The 16,004-nt window shown below is 40.7% G+C and overlaps 1 protein-coding gene across 1 annotated transcript; it reads left to right on the top strand.

The window, feature by feature from the left end:
* Positions 1 to 727: 727 nt before the first annotated feature.
* znf865 (zinc finger protein 865) lies at positions 728 to 13,051 on the top strand. Its single transcript, XM_057354841.1, has 3 exons — positions 728 to 1,123; positions 1,419 to 1,531; positions 6,497 to 13,051. Exon 3 carries the CDS (start codon positions 7,264 to 7,266, stop codon positions 11,803 to 11,805), a length of 4,542 nt encoding a protein of 1,513 aa, XP_057210824.1. The 5' UTR covers positions 728 to 1,123; positions 1,419 to 1,531; positions 6,497 to 7,263; the 3' UTR covers positions 11,806 to 13,051.
* Positions 13,052 to 16,004: the final 2,953 nt, after the last annotated feature.

Here is a 16,004-nt window from a genome sequence, read left to right as displayed (position 1 = left end):
TTTGCTTTACGTATACCTCAGCTATTTTCATTTTTGCCCTAAGGCTTTTATCATAACTTGTTTTAAAACTAAAATAATAACCATTTGATTACTCAAATCTTTATTCTGTAAAATATTTTTTCTAATTATTCCTTCAGAAGGTTAACTTTACTTAAAATACGACATTTACACGAAGTGCTTTTTGTGTTCTTCCGTGTCTTTGATGTGACATTTTAGCATGGTTTCAGTGGGACACCGAAAAGGCATTACCGGCACTCGCCATTTTGAGGGGCAGAGTGGGCGAGGACCTTATGTTCGGGTAGGGTGGGGGGAGACGACAGCATGTTGGTAAAATGGCTTCAGAAAAGTGCTATGCCCATTACTCACATCGTCAAGTGTGTTTTTCGTCGCGCGCGGTGTGCGTGTTCTTTGACAACGTCAGAAAGCAGTGCGATATGTAGAAGCCACGCGCCATTTGTTTTTCAAGTTCAACCATTCCGAGTTGTTTTAGAACCATCAAACATAACCAACATATCGAAGTAAAGTAGAGCGTGTCGGTGCTTTTTTCGCGAACATATGTTATTATTCTGTCATCCTACCCTTAAAAACTCATATAATAATGACATAAACCTGTGAATGACAATGAAGCTTTTCTTTGCCCTTATTTTACAACTCACTGGTTCACTTGGCTAGCGCAGTAATGTCGGACGCTTTACCATGTAACGCCACCCGGAAGTTGTATGACTGCCCGGAAACGACCACTGTGAGGCGAACAGAAGAACCCGAGGGAAGACGGGGGCACTAAAAATTGACACGGGGCGGAAAATATTTGGCCGACCATAATCCGTTGAAAAATACGCGCAAAACTGACCAGACGGACAGTTTCTGTTAAAACCCCACGTTGATAATAATACGGCGAGAGACTGAACGTTAGCGAGATCAACCAGCGGAAATCGGGGTTTGTTTAACGGATCGAAAGCGATGGAGAGGCCTCCGAGAGTGTTTTTCCACGGGATGAGGAAAAATGACCTGCTAACCTGAAATCGGAAACCGCCTTTGTGCACATCTACGCTTTCGGCGCCCTTTTCGCATAAGTTATTTTCACGCTTTGCTCTTCAACGGGACTTTCTCCGTTCACGTGCAGGTGCGAAGCCCAAACATTTGAATTCATTTTGTTGCTGTGCAAAAGGGTACGACGTATTTATTAAGCTAGCTAAAAGGCTAGCGCAGTGGAGAGCGCTGATAGCCCGAATTCGTCTGACCTGCTGTCGGCACTCACAGTCTTGTTTATGTTACTGTTTTTTTGACATTTAGTTTGCCCTTGCGTGACAAGTAGAATGCATGCTTTTATGCAGAATTGGGGTAGATTGTTGCCAAGTTATTGGTTAATGAAACGAGTCTAATTGTGATTTATTGCAAAACTTTTTGGTGTGCCATAGAGGGATGTGATTGAAAAAGGGAATCCGGCTCTCCCCCTCCCTCATCCCCCTGCAGTCAACAAAATTATACCGGAGAACAATCGGCGCGTTTCCTTCAAGCTCTGAAGGCCTCGGTAAGTTTACGTTACTTGCCGTTTTTAATTGTGGCGGAATTAATATCTTGTCTGTGTCTGTAATGTTGACATTAGCACCCTTGAACTGATGACAAGACCTCATGATGTCGTCTTTTGATTTTCTTTGCTCAGTTTTACACACAACGTGCTGAGTAAAGTTAAAAATTGTGACATTGGTGTAGTTGTGCATGTTAGGTTAGGTAAGGTTAATTGAGACCTTTTTGTTTTGTAGTACTTGCACGTTATTTATAGTACAACAAATTGAGATTTTGTGATTATGGAACATATGAATGTCAACCGTTTGGTGTTATGTCGGTGTTTTTTCGTAAAGTAAAAAGCTAACGCTATTTTTACACCTGACGGGCATAAATTGAATATATTTTTGTTCCTTGTTTTTTTTAACTAAGTTAAGTTGCTGACTTGTCCTACATTTGTTATTGTTGATAAAGTTACTCCAGATGAATTAATTCATTAGTTGACCTATTTTGCCATTGTAAAAGGAGTTGACTGTTTATGCATTTATAAAGTACAGACATTTTATTCTCTGTTTTGTATTCAGTTTTGGAGAGTATGTTATACATGTTCATTGTGTGCCATAACAGCATGCTTATTTGGCCTAAAGAAGGCACAGGTCATCCTAGTCCTAGATGAGGTTGATAGTTTTATACTAATACAAATGTAATACAAAAATCATGTTTGATGTGGGTGCTATGTCAGTGCTACAGTACAGTATTTGATGTCATTGCATATTCTTATTGTGACTGCTTTATTGCTTGTTTTGTCAAGATTTCCTTTTATACTGTTTGACATCTGTTTTGCCTCTTCTAATTATGTGTGTGTGTTCTACATGAATAATGCTTAGTTGTGTAGTGTCCTTTTTTACCTGTATTTCCAATTATTGATTTGTTTTGCCCTAATTTATTCATTTATTTATTTAATTACAATCTGAGAGTTAATGCATTGGTAAAGTCGAGATACTTTTGTTACCCGATTGTTTATTCAGTTATATGTACATGAAAACAAGTAATTACAAGTAAGTAACAAGGTAACAAGAATTGTTGTTAGATGGAGTTGATAGCGCAGTGCTAATTTTAAAATGGACTATTTAAATATTCATAAGTATTTATAGTTTCAGTGAGCTGTCAGTATTACTGTACAGCAGGGGTCTTCAACTACTTTGCTTTGAGGGCCAGATTCCAAAAGTATAAATAGGATAAGGGCCAGTTTTTTACCGTATCATCATTTCTTCTGTTATTTTGTATTTCTGTTATTTATTGCATTTTGCTCCTTTTATACTGTTTTTGTTACTTATAGGTCATATATTAAAACACGCACACAAATATTGCATCCAGTATTTGCGCCTTTTCATTATATTTAATTAAAAGGGATATTGTCTTTTTAATTGTATTTTATATTCCTTAATGCTTTAGTTTATGCTTAATAAACTAAAATAATGCTTAATGCCCCCAGTACTTCCAAGCTGTGGGTGGCATTGTTTTTTTCAAGATGTTTATGAAGATATTTTGTTAAATTAATAAATGTCAAAAACGCTAATACATTGAGCACAAAAGTAAATAAAGCAAATCAATTGGTCTGTGCAAGAAACGGAATGCTATTTTCATAGATATGGCTGTTATTGCATATTCGGGTGAGTTCCAATCACATTCATGTGCCCCATGCACTTAGAAGGGCAGATCCTTTTGGGGGGAGATGAACAGCTGTTTTCGTAAATATAGCTGTTTAAATAATACATAATAAATGCAGTACTAAAAACAACAGTTTTCCCTTATCTGAGACAACAGTTCACGTGGTGTAGTACCCTTCCTGCAGTTACTTTCAAGGGCAGAAGACTCATTTCGGAATGTGACCTATCGTGGGCGCAAACCGACTGCCTGTGGCTGTGGATTTCCGATTATAACGTTTTAAATAACATTACGTTTCTTGGACAGACCGATCTAATCGCTTTATAAGACGTCAATTGTTATGAGCCGCAGGAATTACTTTCATATTAAATTTACCGGCGTTTTGGACTTTCAAAGATGTGGCGTCTCAGAACGTGCATTTCTTAAAGCACACCATTCTTTTAAGTCTCTCCACTCATTTGAAATGTTAAGGCGGGCCAGGTAAAGATGATTGGCAGTTGACTAGCCCTGCTGTACAGTTTGTCAGTATGTCAGCATTGCTGCTTCTTTCTGCTATTAATATTTCTATTTATTGATCACTTTATTTATTGATCAGTGTTAATGTAATGTATATAGGCCCTGTTTCATATACGAGGTTTAAGGCTAATCTCAAAGGTCCAGTGTGTATACAATTATTTGTTCTGTTGAACACATGTGGAAGAATGTGGGAAACTAAACCGTTCTGCGGCACTACTGACTATAGTATTTTTTTCTGTACTATGGAAGTCAGTAGTGCCCCATAAGTATGGTTAAAACATTCTTTCAAATATCTTTCCTAGTGTTAAGGTCTTTGCACATACAGTCCGAAATTTACGTACGCGTTTTTTCGTATTAGGCTTTCGTTTGTACGGTGTCTCTGAATTGTTAAAGGCCACTCAAAATGCTTGACGGATGCAAAAAACGCAGAAAATCGAATCCGGTCCGAATTTTTTTATGATGGACGAAAATATCGGAGACAGTGTGTAAATGTGATTGACACAACGTGAGGTCGTATTTATTTTTTAACGTGCGGAAATTTCGGACGAAAATTTCAGACTCAATGTGCAATGGGCTTAAAGCAAAACGTACACAAAATGTACACAGGTTTGGAACAACTGGAGGGTAAGTACAAACCCGATTCCAAAAAAGTTGGGACACTGTACAAATTGTGAATAAAAACAGAATGCAATGATGTGGAAGTTTCAAATTTCAATATTTTATTTAGAATACAACATAGATGACATATCAAATGTTTAAACTGAGAGAATGTATCATTTTAAGGGAAAAATAAGTTGATTTTAAATTTCATGGCATCAACACATCTCAAAAAAGTTGGGACAAGGCCATGTTTACCACTGTGTGGCATCCCCTCTTCTTTTTATAACAGTCTGCAAACGTCTGGGGACTGAGGAGACAAGTTGCTCAAGTTTAGGAATAGGAATGTTGTCCCATTCTTGTCTAATACAGGCTTCTAGTTGCTCGACTGTCTTAGGTCTTCTTTGTCGCATCTTCCTCTTTATGATGCGCCAAATGTTTTCTATGGGTGAAAGATGTGGACTGCAGGCTGGCCATTTCAGTACCCGGATCCTTCTTCTACGCAGCCATGATGTTGTAATTGATGCAGTATGTGGTCTGGCATTGTCATGTTGGAAAATGCAAGGTCTTCCCTGAAAGAGACGACGTCTGGATGGGAACATATGTTGTTCTAGAACTTGGATATACCTTTCAGCATTGATGGTGCCTTTCCAGATGTGTAAGCTGCCCATGCCACACGCACTCATGCAACCCCATACCATCAGAGATGCAGGCTTCTGAACTGAGCGCTGATAACAACTTGGGTTGTCCTTGTCCTCTTTAGTCCGGATGACATGGCGTCCCAGTTTCCAAAAAGAACTTCAAATTTTGATTCGTCTGACCACAGAACAGTTTTCCACTTTGCCACAGTCCATTTTAAATGAGCCTTGGCCCAGAGAAAACGCCTGCGCTTCTGGATCATGTTTAGATATGGCTTCTTTTTTGACCTATAGAGTTTTAGCCGGCAACGGAGAATGGCACGGTGGATTGTGTTCACCGACAATGTTTTCTGGAAGTATTCCTGAGCCCATGTTGTGATTTCCATTACAGTAGCATTCCTGTATGTGATGCAGTGCCGTCTAAGGGCCCGAAGATCACGGGCATCCAGTATGGTTTTCCGGCCTTGACCCTTACGCACAGAGATTGTTCCAGATTCTCTGAATCTTTGGATGATATTATGCACTGTAGATGATGATAACTTCAAACTCTTTGCAATTTTTCTCTGAGAAACTCCTTTCTGATATTGCTCCACTATTTTTCGCCGCAGCATTGGGGGAATTGGTGAGCCTCTGCCCATCTTGACTTCTGAGAGACACTGCCACTCTGAGAGGCTCTTTTTATACCCAATCATGTTGCCAATTGACCTAATAAGTTGCAAATTGGTCCTCCAGCTGTTCCTTATATGTACATTTAACTTTTCCGGCCTCTTATTGCTACCTGTCCCAACTTTTTTGGAATGTGTAGCTCTCATGAAATCCAAAATGAGCCAATATTTGGCATGACATTTCAAAATGTCTCCCTTTCAACATTTGATATGTTATCTATATTCTATTGTGAATAAAATATAAGTTTATGAGATTTGTAAATTATTGCATTCCTTTTTTATTCACAATTTGTACAGTGTCCCAACTTTTTTGGAATCGGGTTTGTAAATAATTACAGAAATTTAATTGGGTGAACTATCCCAAAAATATTTAAAATATATCAGTGCCATTGTTTTGTCACAAGATGCACACAAGTAATCTTTTTAAAGACATTCTATAAAAGCAACTTAAATTTCCTAATTTAGCTATTGCATAGTCCTGACTTAAACTAAGCCTTGTCTGTAAAACTGGGCCTTAATGTCATTGTATGCTGATTTTTATAACTTCTTATTAGTTGTATTATAATATAATTTCTACTGCAGTTTCTTCTTGCTCATATTCTTACAGTATATATGTGTGTTGTGTTGTTTAATGATGTGTCTGCTTTGTTTCTTCATGCTGCATTTTTGTGATTGATTGATTGTTTGTTCATTTACTCTTCGTCTTTGTTGTCTTAGTCTTTTGCATTATTCTGCACATTCAGAGCCTTTATTTTCATTTTAAATTGTGATTTTGGATTAGAAAGTTGATAATTTACATTAATTGCAAGTATATGTCATTGCCTTGATGCAATGTTTTGTTATTGTTTAGACATTTTAATGCTTTGATTTAAAAGCTAATGTTATTTTTCTCTTTTTTTTTATTAGGACTGGCAAGGTGCTGTCAACAAACAGGAGGAGGAGGAGGAGGAGGAGGAGGAACTACTAGGTCATAACACTGTGCTTGTGTTTGTGGTCTTCCAGCGGAGGTGTTATAGAAGGAGGTTGGATCCACCCGGTGGACAATCTGACCTTTCACCTATTCACTCCGATTCGAATTGTTGAAGAAAGTTGGTTGTTCATCATTCTTCTCATTAGATGAAGACTTTTCTAAGGACTTCACATATTGGGGTCATTTCCATCAGCATTTTTCAAAAAATACATAAATATAAAAAAGACCCCTCTTTACTTCAATTTTAATGATCTGCAACACTAAAAGATTTGGTTTTCAGTGGTAAATATTTTGTGAATGGTATTGATAGACATGGTTTTAATGTTTTAACTGTAGATGTACTAGTTTTGAAAGACTAACGCATACATCTGTTTATTGCATGATATTGTAAATCATTTTTGCTCTTTTTTTTGTTACTTATTTATAGATAATTATTTAATCCAAAACTTCCACAATTTTACCACATGTAGTGCCCCACTATTATAGCCAAAACATTCTGGGATGGGATGGAATATCACAACATCAAATAAGTAACTTTTTTAGAGACATTTATTCAAAAAAACTTAAGCTGCTAGCAGATTACTTTAAAGCTTTATCTTGATTAATATAGGCCATTTGGTAGAATAGTTAACTTCGCTGCAAACTGCAAAGGACAAAAGAACGGGAAAAATCTTAGGAACATCCCTCAACAGTCAAGAGGGAGATGTTTCAGTTTGGAAAGTACCCTATGGACATTTTAGAAATGCTCAGTGGACACCAGGCTCACCAGTTCAAAGGACTGGGGCTGGAAAGACAACTGCAGCACCAACAACAAGTTCAACTTCAGCACCATCAGCAGCTTCAACAGCAGCAGCACCAACAGAGTGAGGCCTCTGGCAGCCTCCTGTCTGGGCTTGGTCTTGGTTCCCTTCAAGGGTCAAGAAGTAATGCATTTGCCGACTCCTCATCACTGTTTGCCAAAATGAGTGCACCCCCTCCACCTCTTCCGCAACAGACTCAGTCCTCATCGTCACAAAGCACACGTAAATCCAGCAAGATGAGCAGCAGCAGTGGGAGTGGCAGTTCTGCATCTGGCTATCCGCAGTTCCTACGTACCTTTCACCCTGCTGAGGCTGCTTTAGCCCAGGAACAGCTTCATTCAGGAATGGGGCGTTTCGATTTTGCAGGAGGAAGTACTGGAGGAGGCTCTGGAGTAATTGGAGGAGTTGTAACATCTGCTCCACCGCCACCACCCTTGCATCCTGGTCTGTCTGTTCCTCAGCCATCTCCTTTACCATCATCTGCATCACCCTCCTCATCAAGTTCAACCACCACTTCTAATAATCCCCCCAGCAGTTCAGTGGCTGGATTAGTAGGAGCCCAATCTGATGCAAGAAGTTTACACCAGCAGTTCAGTTGCATGCTTGCTGCAAATCAGTACCTTTTCTCTGGAGTGCCCACAAATGCTAGTTTGGAACAGTTTCTAGTTCAGCAGGGACCCCACAATCATCTTGGTCTTACAGACTCCAATACAGGTCTTGCTCCCCCTCCTGCCCTTCATCCTTCTCACACCCATGGCCATCCAGCTCCCCAGCCCCAGCAACAGCAACAGCAGCTGCCACCTCATGCGTTGTCCCACCCACACAGCCATGCCCATCCACACCACCCTCTTCACCCTGCCCCCCAACCATCACCTCTCGGTGGTTTTGATTTTCAAGGCATTCCTGTTCTTTCCTCTAATCAGCTGGCATCACTAATGCAACAAGAAGCAGGCCTCCCTTTGCCACTCCCACTCCATCTCTCTGTACCAAAGGATGATGGGAAAGGCGATAACGGATCTGGGGCTGGAGGAATAGGAGGTAGTGGCAGCAGGAGAAAGAAAGCCATGGCTGGCTACCTGCCCCAGAGGAAGACAGATGGTAGCGGTAGCAGCAGTACTAGCAGTGCTAACTGCCATGGCAGCTCTGGGGCACATGGTCATGATGGGTCCTCTGGTCTTGTGGGAGGAGGTGGAGGGGTTGGTATGAGGGGTCTTAGTGGTGACCCCTCCTCCATCCTCTCCTCGTCAGCACCATCCTCCTCTTCTTCAACTGTCTCCTCCTCTTCTTCCTCTGCCCCATCATCAAACTCTGCATCTGTGCTGGTAACAAATATCTCTCAGAACCCCAAACCTGAAAACCAGCAATCAATGACTCCAAATATCACACAGCCTGAGCAAGAGCCAATCTATCATTGTGGAGAGTGTGGCAAGTCTTTTTCTCATCTCCCAAGTCTTCGTCGACACATACGCTGCCATGAAGATGGTGGTAATCGTCCCAACAGCAGTACAAACTCAAATCTTCAACATCAGTCAGATCTCCCCCACTCAACACAGGATGGCATTTCTCAAGACGCTCACCACCAGCATGAGCAAAATCCAGACCGATTGTCTTCCGCTTGCTCAAGTCCAGATAAGTCTTACTGTTGTAATGAATGTGGAAAGGGGTTCAAAAAAAGAGGTCACCTCCTCCAGCATGGTGTTATCCACTCTGGAGATCGTCCATATGCCTGCTCTGTCTGTGAGCGTTCATTCAACCGCCGAGAGTCACTCACCCGGCATGAAAAAATTCACGAAGAGAAGCCCTACCGGTGTCCAGCATGTGGCCGTTGCTTTAGAGAGAGCACTTCCTTGCTCAACCATGCTGCCTCTGGAAACTGTGGCAAGCCAGGGAGGAGATCCAGAAGCAGTGATGGTAGCTCAATAAGTTCAGTAGACAGCAAAGTTGAAAATGATTTCCAAGGTGGACAAATGAGTGATGCAAAAGAACTGGTGTTCTGCAAAAATGAGGATGGCACAGCAGGGATGTCCTGTGACAGCCTGTATACACAGGGAAGAAGCGGCAGCCAAAATCCAGTGGGCAAAACTGAAGAGAAATATAATCCTGAGTATTCAAGAGATCCTTATCAAACATCATACAGAGTTGATGACTACCGTCGCCAACAGGGTAACCCGTCATCCTACTCTGGAGACTCATGTAGCAACAGCATGTCAAGTCCAGCTCTCAGAAAAGCTCCATTAGCCCCAACACTTCTTCCACATCCTCAAAATCAGCACCATCACCAACAGCAGTCTCATCTTCCTCTCTCTTCTCTTTTGGATGACTCTGAAGATGAAGTCACAAGTAGTGCCATGTCTGCAATTGCTGCAGCTGCTGCCGCCTCTGTCTTGCCTGCTGAGATGAACAATACTGGTGGACGAGAAGAACGGAGGGACATCATCGGAGGTCTGTTAGGAGGGCTTGGCTTCGGGTCAATGGGCCCCTCTTCATCCACATCTGCAGGTAATGGTGGAAATGAAGAATGCCTCAGTGGATCAATGATACCCTTATCTCACCCCACCCAACAGCAGCAGCAGCAGCCTCCTAACTCACAAAATGCCAATCCTAATGCCAAACCCAAGCGGCCACGCAAACCCAGACAGAAAAGAGAGCCTAGACCTGGTGGGACTCCAGGAGAAGGAGTTAAACGTCGGAGAAGCAATCCGGGCGGGGCTGCTGGAGATGGTTCAGAAAGGCCTTATTTGTGCACTGTTTGTGGGCGGGGCTTTAGCAGACGTGAAACTCTACGTCGTCACGAACGCGTGCACACAGGGGAGAAACCTTTTCATTGTGACATCTGTGGAAAAGACTTTAGAGAACCTTTTCACCTCACCAAACATCATACTGTTCACTCGGGGGAGAAGAACTACAAATGTTCTCTCTGCGGAAAAGATTTTGGATATGCACAGAGTCTAAAAAGGCACGAAAAGCTGCATCTAAGAGGTGATTTTAAGCCAAGGCGAAGTAAAACCAAATCTGCTGCAAATCAAGCCACTGCTAATCAAGATCAACCCAATCAAACCAATCAATCCAACCCTGGCGCTTATTACTCTTATTCTCAGGATAGTAAAGTTCAAGGATCTAATGCTAGCACAAGTAACCAACCCCCACCTAAGCTGTACACATGTGAGATCTGTTGGAAATCTTTCCGCCATCACTTCCACCTGACCGCCCATCACCAAGCCATTCATGAACATGGTGGGGAGAAACTCTTTTCATGTGAAGTGTGTGGTAAGGCTTTCTCTTACTCCAACAGCCTGACAAGACATCGATTATCTCAACATGGATTGTCTCGTATGGGGCCAACAACACAACCAACAGGAACTGAATCTATTGGAACTGCCCCATCTGTTTCAGAAAGTGAGGCGGCAACCAATGCTCTCCTTCATATAACACCTGAAAGTGGAGGTCATGGAGGACAACAGCCCCATTCAACAATCGCTCACACACAGCATCCACAGACTGCTGGTTATTCCCCTCTTTTCTACACTCCTGAGTCAGGACATCACAGTTCAAATGTATCCTCACACCCCCAACATCTGCACTACTCCAACCCCAATATGGGTCCCCTACCGCTTCAGCAACCATTAAACGGGAAGGGGCAGCTTATTTATTCAGGGGTTCCAGGTAACACCCTTCATTCCACTCCACCTCACATCCACATCTCCCCACCCCACCACTCTCAGCAGCACCACCAGCAACAGCACCCCTTCTCAATGCAGTCTCAACATTTACAACAAAGCCCTCAGACCCAAGAGGATGCCACCCAGCGGAAGAAGAAAAAAAAGAAGAAAAAATATCAGCCAACTGGTGCTTTGCCGTCAATGAGCGCATTCAGTGCTTACGAAATTGCCAGGAGGCAAATATACCTAAAAAGAAAAAAATGCAGGCTCCAGCAGCAGCGAAAAAGGAAGAAGTGGATGGCTCAGCTGAAGTGGGCCAAGTTTACTGGAGGAGGACTTGGAATAAGTGTCGGTGGAGGCACGTGGCGTGTGGGGCGGTTAAGGTTTAGAGGCCTGAGGTCTCTCATTGTCCCCTTGAGGTCACACTCCTGTCCTGTCTGTCCCGTCACCACTTTTACAAGCCGCATATCTCTTTCAGTTCACCGTGCATCCAGGCATCCGGCGAGAAAACACGGCCGACATGCCCGTCTGCACTGCATAGTCTGTGGAAAGCGTTCGCGAAGGCTACTGTCAGCTCTTCGTCATCGGGCCTACCACCTTTCTCAAGGGACTTTCTCTTGCTCTCGGTGCCCCTCTCGCTTTTGGAATGACACTCACCTGCAGCGCCACAAATTTGCTTGTCGACGTGTCCGTAGAGGATGCAAAATCTCAATAAAGGGGACTAACATTGAGAGGGCCGAGGACCAGATTGAAAGATCGACAGTTGTGTCAGGCTACAGGCACTAAGTAAAATTGACATCTGTAAGAATAAAAGGCCTTAAAATCATATTTGGAGGTGAGGATAACATGAAAGTAGGCATAAAAGCACCACACAATCAACTCCTTAATCGTGTGGTCAGACTTTAACCATGGGAGTGCCTCTTACAAAAAAGACTGCTGACATAAAAATAAGCCTGGACCTAAAGAATCATCCATTGTAGACATGGATCTCTAACACGGTTTCTCCAAAGGGGAAGAATATTCTAGATCGTTTTTATTTCTTTTGGTAGCACCTTTGTTGTAATGGTAGCATCTTTATCCTCTAAAAATACATTCATTATGTATTTTCTTGACTTTATTTGTGCTGCAATGATGGATGCATACCAGTGAAAGTGAACTAATCTGAAGTAACAATCTATTCTTTAAACTAGTTCCCCCTCCAATATTCAGATTTTAACGGTATCGCCTTTGTTTACTCTGATATACGTAGCTTTTTGTTCCTTGTGGTGTTTTTTTTCCCCGTTTTGCTGTCTTCATGTTGAAATGCAAATGTTTGACCTGAAACTGAAAGTTACTGGTTGAGAAGCAGATAAAGTACATAGCGTGTGTATTCACTTTGAACAACTGTTGTTAGGACACTTATTGTTCAATTGAACCGTGTCTCAGAGATAAACCATCAGGACTCGCTGCAGTGAAACTGTCAAAATGTGCAAAATGTTCTGCAGAGCTGATGCAGAGGGGACAGAATGGTGTTGTTAATGCCATGTTCCTGTGTTTAGTGTCACCTGTTTTTCAAGAAATATGTAATGAACCTTTACAGGTGTTTCTATGGCAAGTGTTAATGTCTTTGATTGCGAGATTGGCTTGAGGGACTGAGGTATAGCCAGTCTGTACTGTACAATGCGTATTATATTTTATTATGTAACATTTGTGTTCTTTCTTTTTTTATTATTCAAAGTATAAGTTCGTTTTTTTAATCATTTTTACTATTTTAGGGGTGGGTGGGTGTGTGGCAGGGTCTGTAAGTGTAAGATGTGGGGAATATATGTATCAGTGTGATTTTTATTCCCTGCCCCTGTAACCCAAACCACAGTTTAGCCCAGCTTTCCCAACACTATTGTATTCATTCTCAAAACATTACTTAGCTCTACTGTTCCAATGTTTTCCTCTCAGTAAACTAAAATATAAATACTAAACAACTGTTTTCTTTTTCTGAGCTAACAGAGATGTTGGGTTCCTCAGAAAACAAATAAAACCATGTCAAAAAATGTCACCCAATAGTATTTGTTTTAAATTGTTGTACACCACTGGTCAAAGGTTTAGGGTAACTCATTTTGTATTATTTTTCCACATTTTAGTAAAATAATAAACTAATCAAAGCTATGGAGTAAGGCAAATGGAACTATGGGAAGTATGTTGTGATATTTTTAATCAAGATTTTTTTATATTGTAGCACCTTTTAGGAACTTGAGGTATTCTGTGATGTTTTTTAACTGTATTAAAGGGATAATTACACCAAAATGAAAATGATTTCGTCATTTCAAACCTGTATGACTTGTTCTTCTGCAGAACAACCGAACAACAGCAGTACCCATTGACTTCTATTACAAAACCAATGCAAGTCATTGGGTACCGCCGTTGTTACCAACATTCTTCCAAATATCTTCTTTTGTGTTCTGTAGCAAAGAAAGTCATACAGGTTTGAAATGACGAGGGTGAGTAAATGATGACGGAAGTTTCATTTTTAGGTGAACTGTCCATCCATGCTGGGCTTACTTTTGTACATTTTGTCTAAACTAACTTTAAAAATCCTTTAAAAGCCTTCGAATTAAAAGGTTTTAAAAATCACGATAAACTTTCCAGTCAAGTTATTTTAAACTATTGACCGTTTTGCATGTTTATTAAACTGGTGAGCAGATTTTTTTTATTTGTTATTTATAGCATATAGGTTAAATGATTTATAAACGGTGAGAGCCAGGTGTTAAGCACCTGGTGCCATGGTGTTGTTCTCGGCTGCATGGGGGTGTTTACAGTTCATGTGTTTTGGCACATGCCCTGTGTGTGCCACACTCGAGTAGAGGTGGAGGTAAGAATGCCTTTAAGCGTGGGTTGCTTTGGTGTGTCAGGGGAACACAACCGTCTGCTCACTTATTGCATCTGTCTGTGTATTCAAGCGAAAGTTTAATGAGTTCAGCACAGGGCATCAGCTCACATGATTAACTAAAATTAACATGGAAGTTGAGATTGCTAACTATGTCCTCTAGATGGCGGTCATGTATTATGTGTGGCAGTGGGCTCGGAAATTTAAATTGATTTGCCTGCAAGGTTGTTGAAAAGATTTATCCTACACAAAATATTGGTGTTTCTGTAAGTGTTCTTATTTCTTATTATCCTGATAATAGAATTTGTGTGAGTTGTTCTCAACCTGTCATTCATTATTTAATTTTTAGTTTATACATTTTTTCCCAGCACTATTGTCCAAACAATAAGTTATTTCCACTGCATGGCTCAACCTGGATTAGGTGTTAAAACAAGGAATGACCGATTTCTTCTATTGGACAGGCAGACCTTGCAGGTACTCTCTCTTTCTCTCTCTCTAATCCACATTTGTTTTTCTGTTTTGCTAAAGTAAAATTTAATTTAATAAAGTAATTTAAGAAACAATAGAAATTTCTGAAGTGTAGGTTTTTTCAGATAAAACCCCATCAAAACAATGAAGTGATAAGAATAATGTTGTGAATAAAGAAAACGAAATCAAATCAAAGCAATGTTATATTTTAGTATCTTCAAAGTAGCTACTGTTTGCCTTGAACTTGCCTTGAAAATGTAGCATTTTATCAGACAGAATCTTCACATCTCACCTGGAGATGCTTTTTAAACAGTTATGAAGTAGTTCCTATTCTGGGCTCTTATTGGCTGCTTTTCCTTTTATTTAGTCCAAATCATCCATATCATGTACAATTGTAGTTTTCTAATAAGTTATGTTTTGACTACAAAACAATTTCAAGTATAGAAACAAATGCATTTAGATACATTTTTTTAAGATCACACATTTCACTCAAGCGATCCTAAACTCAAGATTTCAACAAATTATTGATCAAAAAGTGAGAGAACCCTGCACATGCCTTTTAAAATGCAAGCATGTGTGCTGTACAGTTAGAAATTTAATAAACATTGTTTTATGTTACTAAATAGTTACGTCTATGTTATTTTTGTTTCATTCACGTGCCTAAAGGTACATAGAACATAATGCAGCACTCCGTGCCTATTTATGCATACAAGATGATGATGATCACATATTTGAGCATTATTTCAAAAGCGCTCCCTTTTAACCGTGCAATTGTAACATTGTAGACAACGTTGTTGTTTTTTAAAGATGCACATTAAACGTACGCCAATATGTCATTATTTATAACGTGTGTTGACGGAGCTTTCTTTTTATTTGTTGTAATTTTTCAGCACGCAAGGGCAGATTCCATCTGATCTCTGCATCTAACAAGAGTTTCCTGCACTAATCCACAAAGATCTCAACAAGCCTCCTTTGCATGTTGTTTTACTCCCAACTCACGCGGCACTAGCATGGGGAAAACATTGGGAGGAGCGACTGACCTAGTTTTGTCCAATAGAAACGCGCGAAGGGCAGATACTGACCTACTTTAAGCCAATCACGTGAAGGAGAGGCCGCCGGTAGGTAGCGATCGCGCGTGCCTGGTCCATGTGCTTTCTATGAGGTCTGGTACTGTCTTTAAGGTACCATGGAAATACAATTGTGTCGGCCAAAACGAAACACTCACGTTTTGGCTTATTGCGACAAGTGACAGCTAGCGACTATGACGAGAATGAATGGATATGATCGTGTTTATTTCTTAGGGATAGTAATCATACAAGAATGTCGATTTGGATTAGAACAGAGCAGTTTAACGATAATAATATGCAATGCAAACAGCTGCAAGTCTTCTGAATCTTTGCAGCCGTTTTATTTTTCTGTCATGTCTCTTCATGCAGTGTCATTCTCACATACGTACAAAATGCTTTCCGTGCAGCCGTGAACTCGATAACGCAATGGAAATAACTTTTGTATGCCACGCAACATCCTTAATGTGCAAATGTATCTTGAGCCTTGTTTTTGATCTTTTTGCCTGACTAAATGCTACCTCCCGCTCATACATTGCAGTTCGATCAATGAAAAATCATCGGCACGGAAGAGGTTAGCAAAAACGGGGGTG

This window comes from Triplophysa rosa, linkage group LG16 (assembly GCF_024868665.1).
Source record: "Triplophysa rosa linkage group LG16, Trosa_1v2, whole genome shotgun sequence".
Classification (NCBI taxonomy): Eukaryota; Metazoa; Chordata; class Actinopteri; order Cypriniformes; family Nemacheilidae; genus Triplophysa; species Triplophysa rosa.
This window is presented reverse-complemented; position numbering and strand designations above follow the sequence as displayed.

Excerpts from the sequence above, each read along its gene's own strand:
- znf865 (XM_057354841.1), top strand. The coding sequence starts at position 7,264 with ATGTTTCAGTTTGGAAAGTACCCTATGGACATTTTAGAAATGCTCAGT.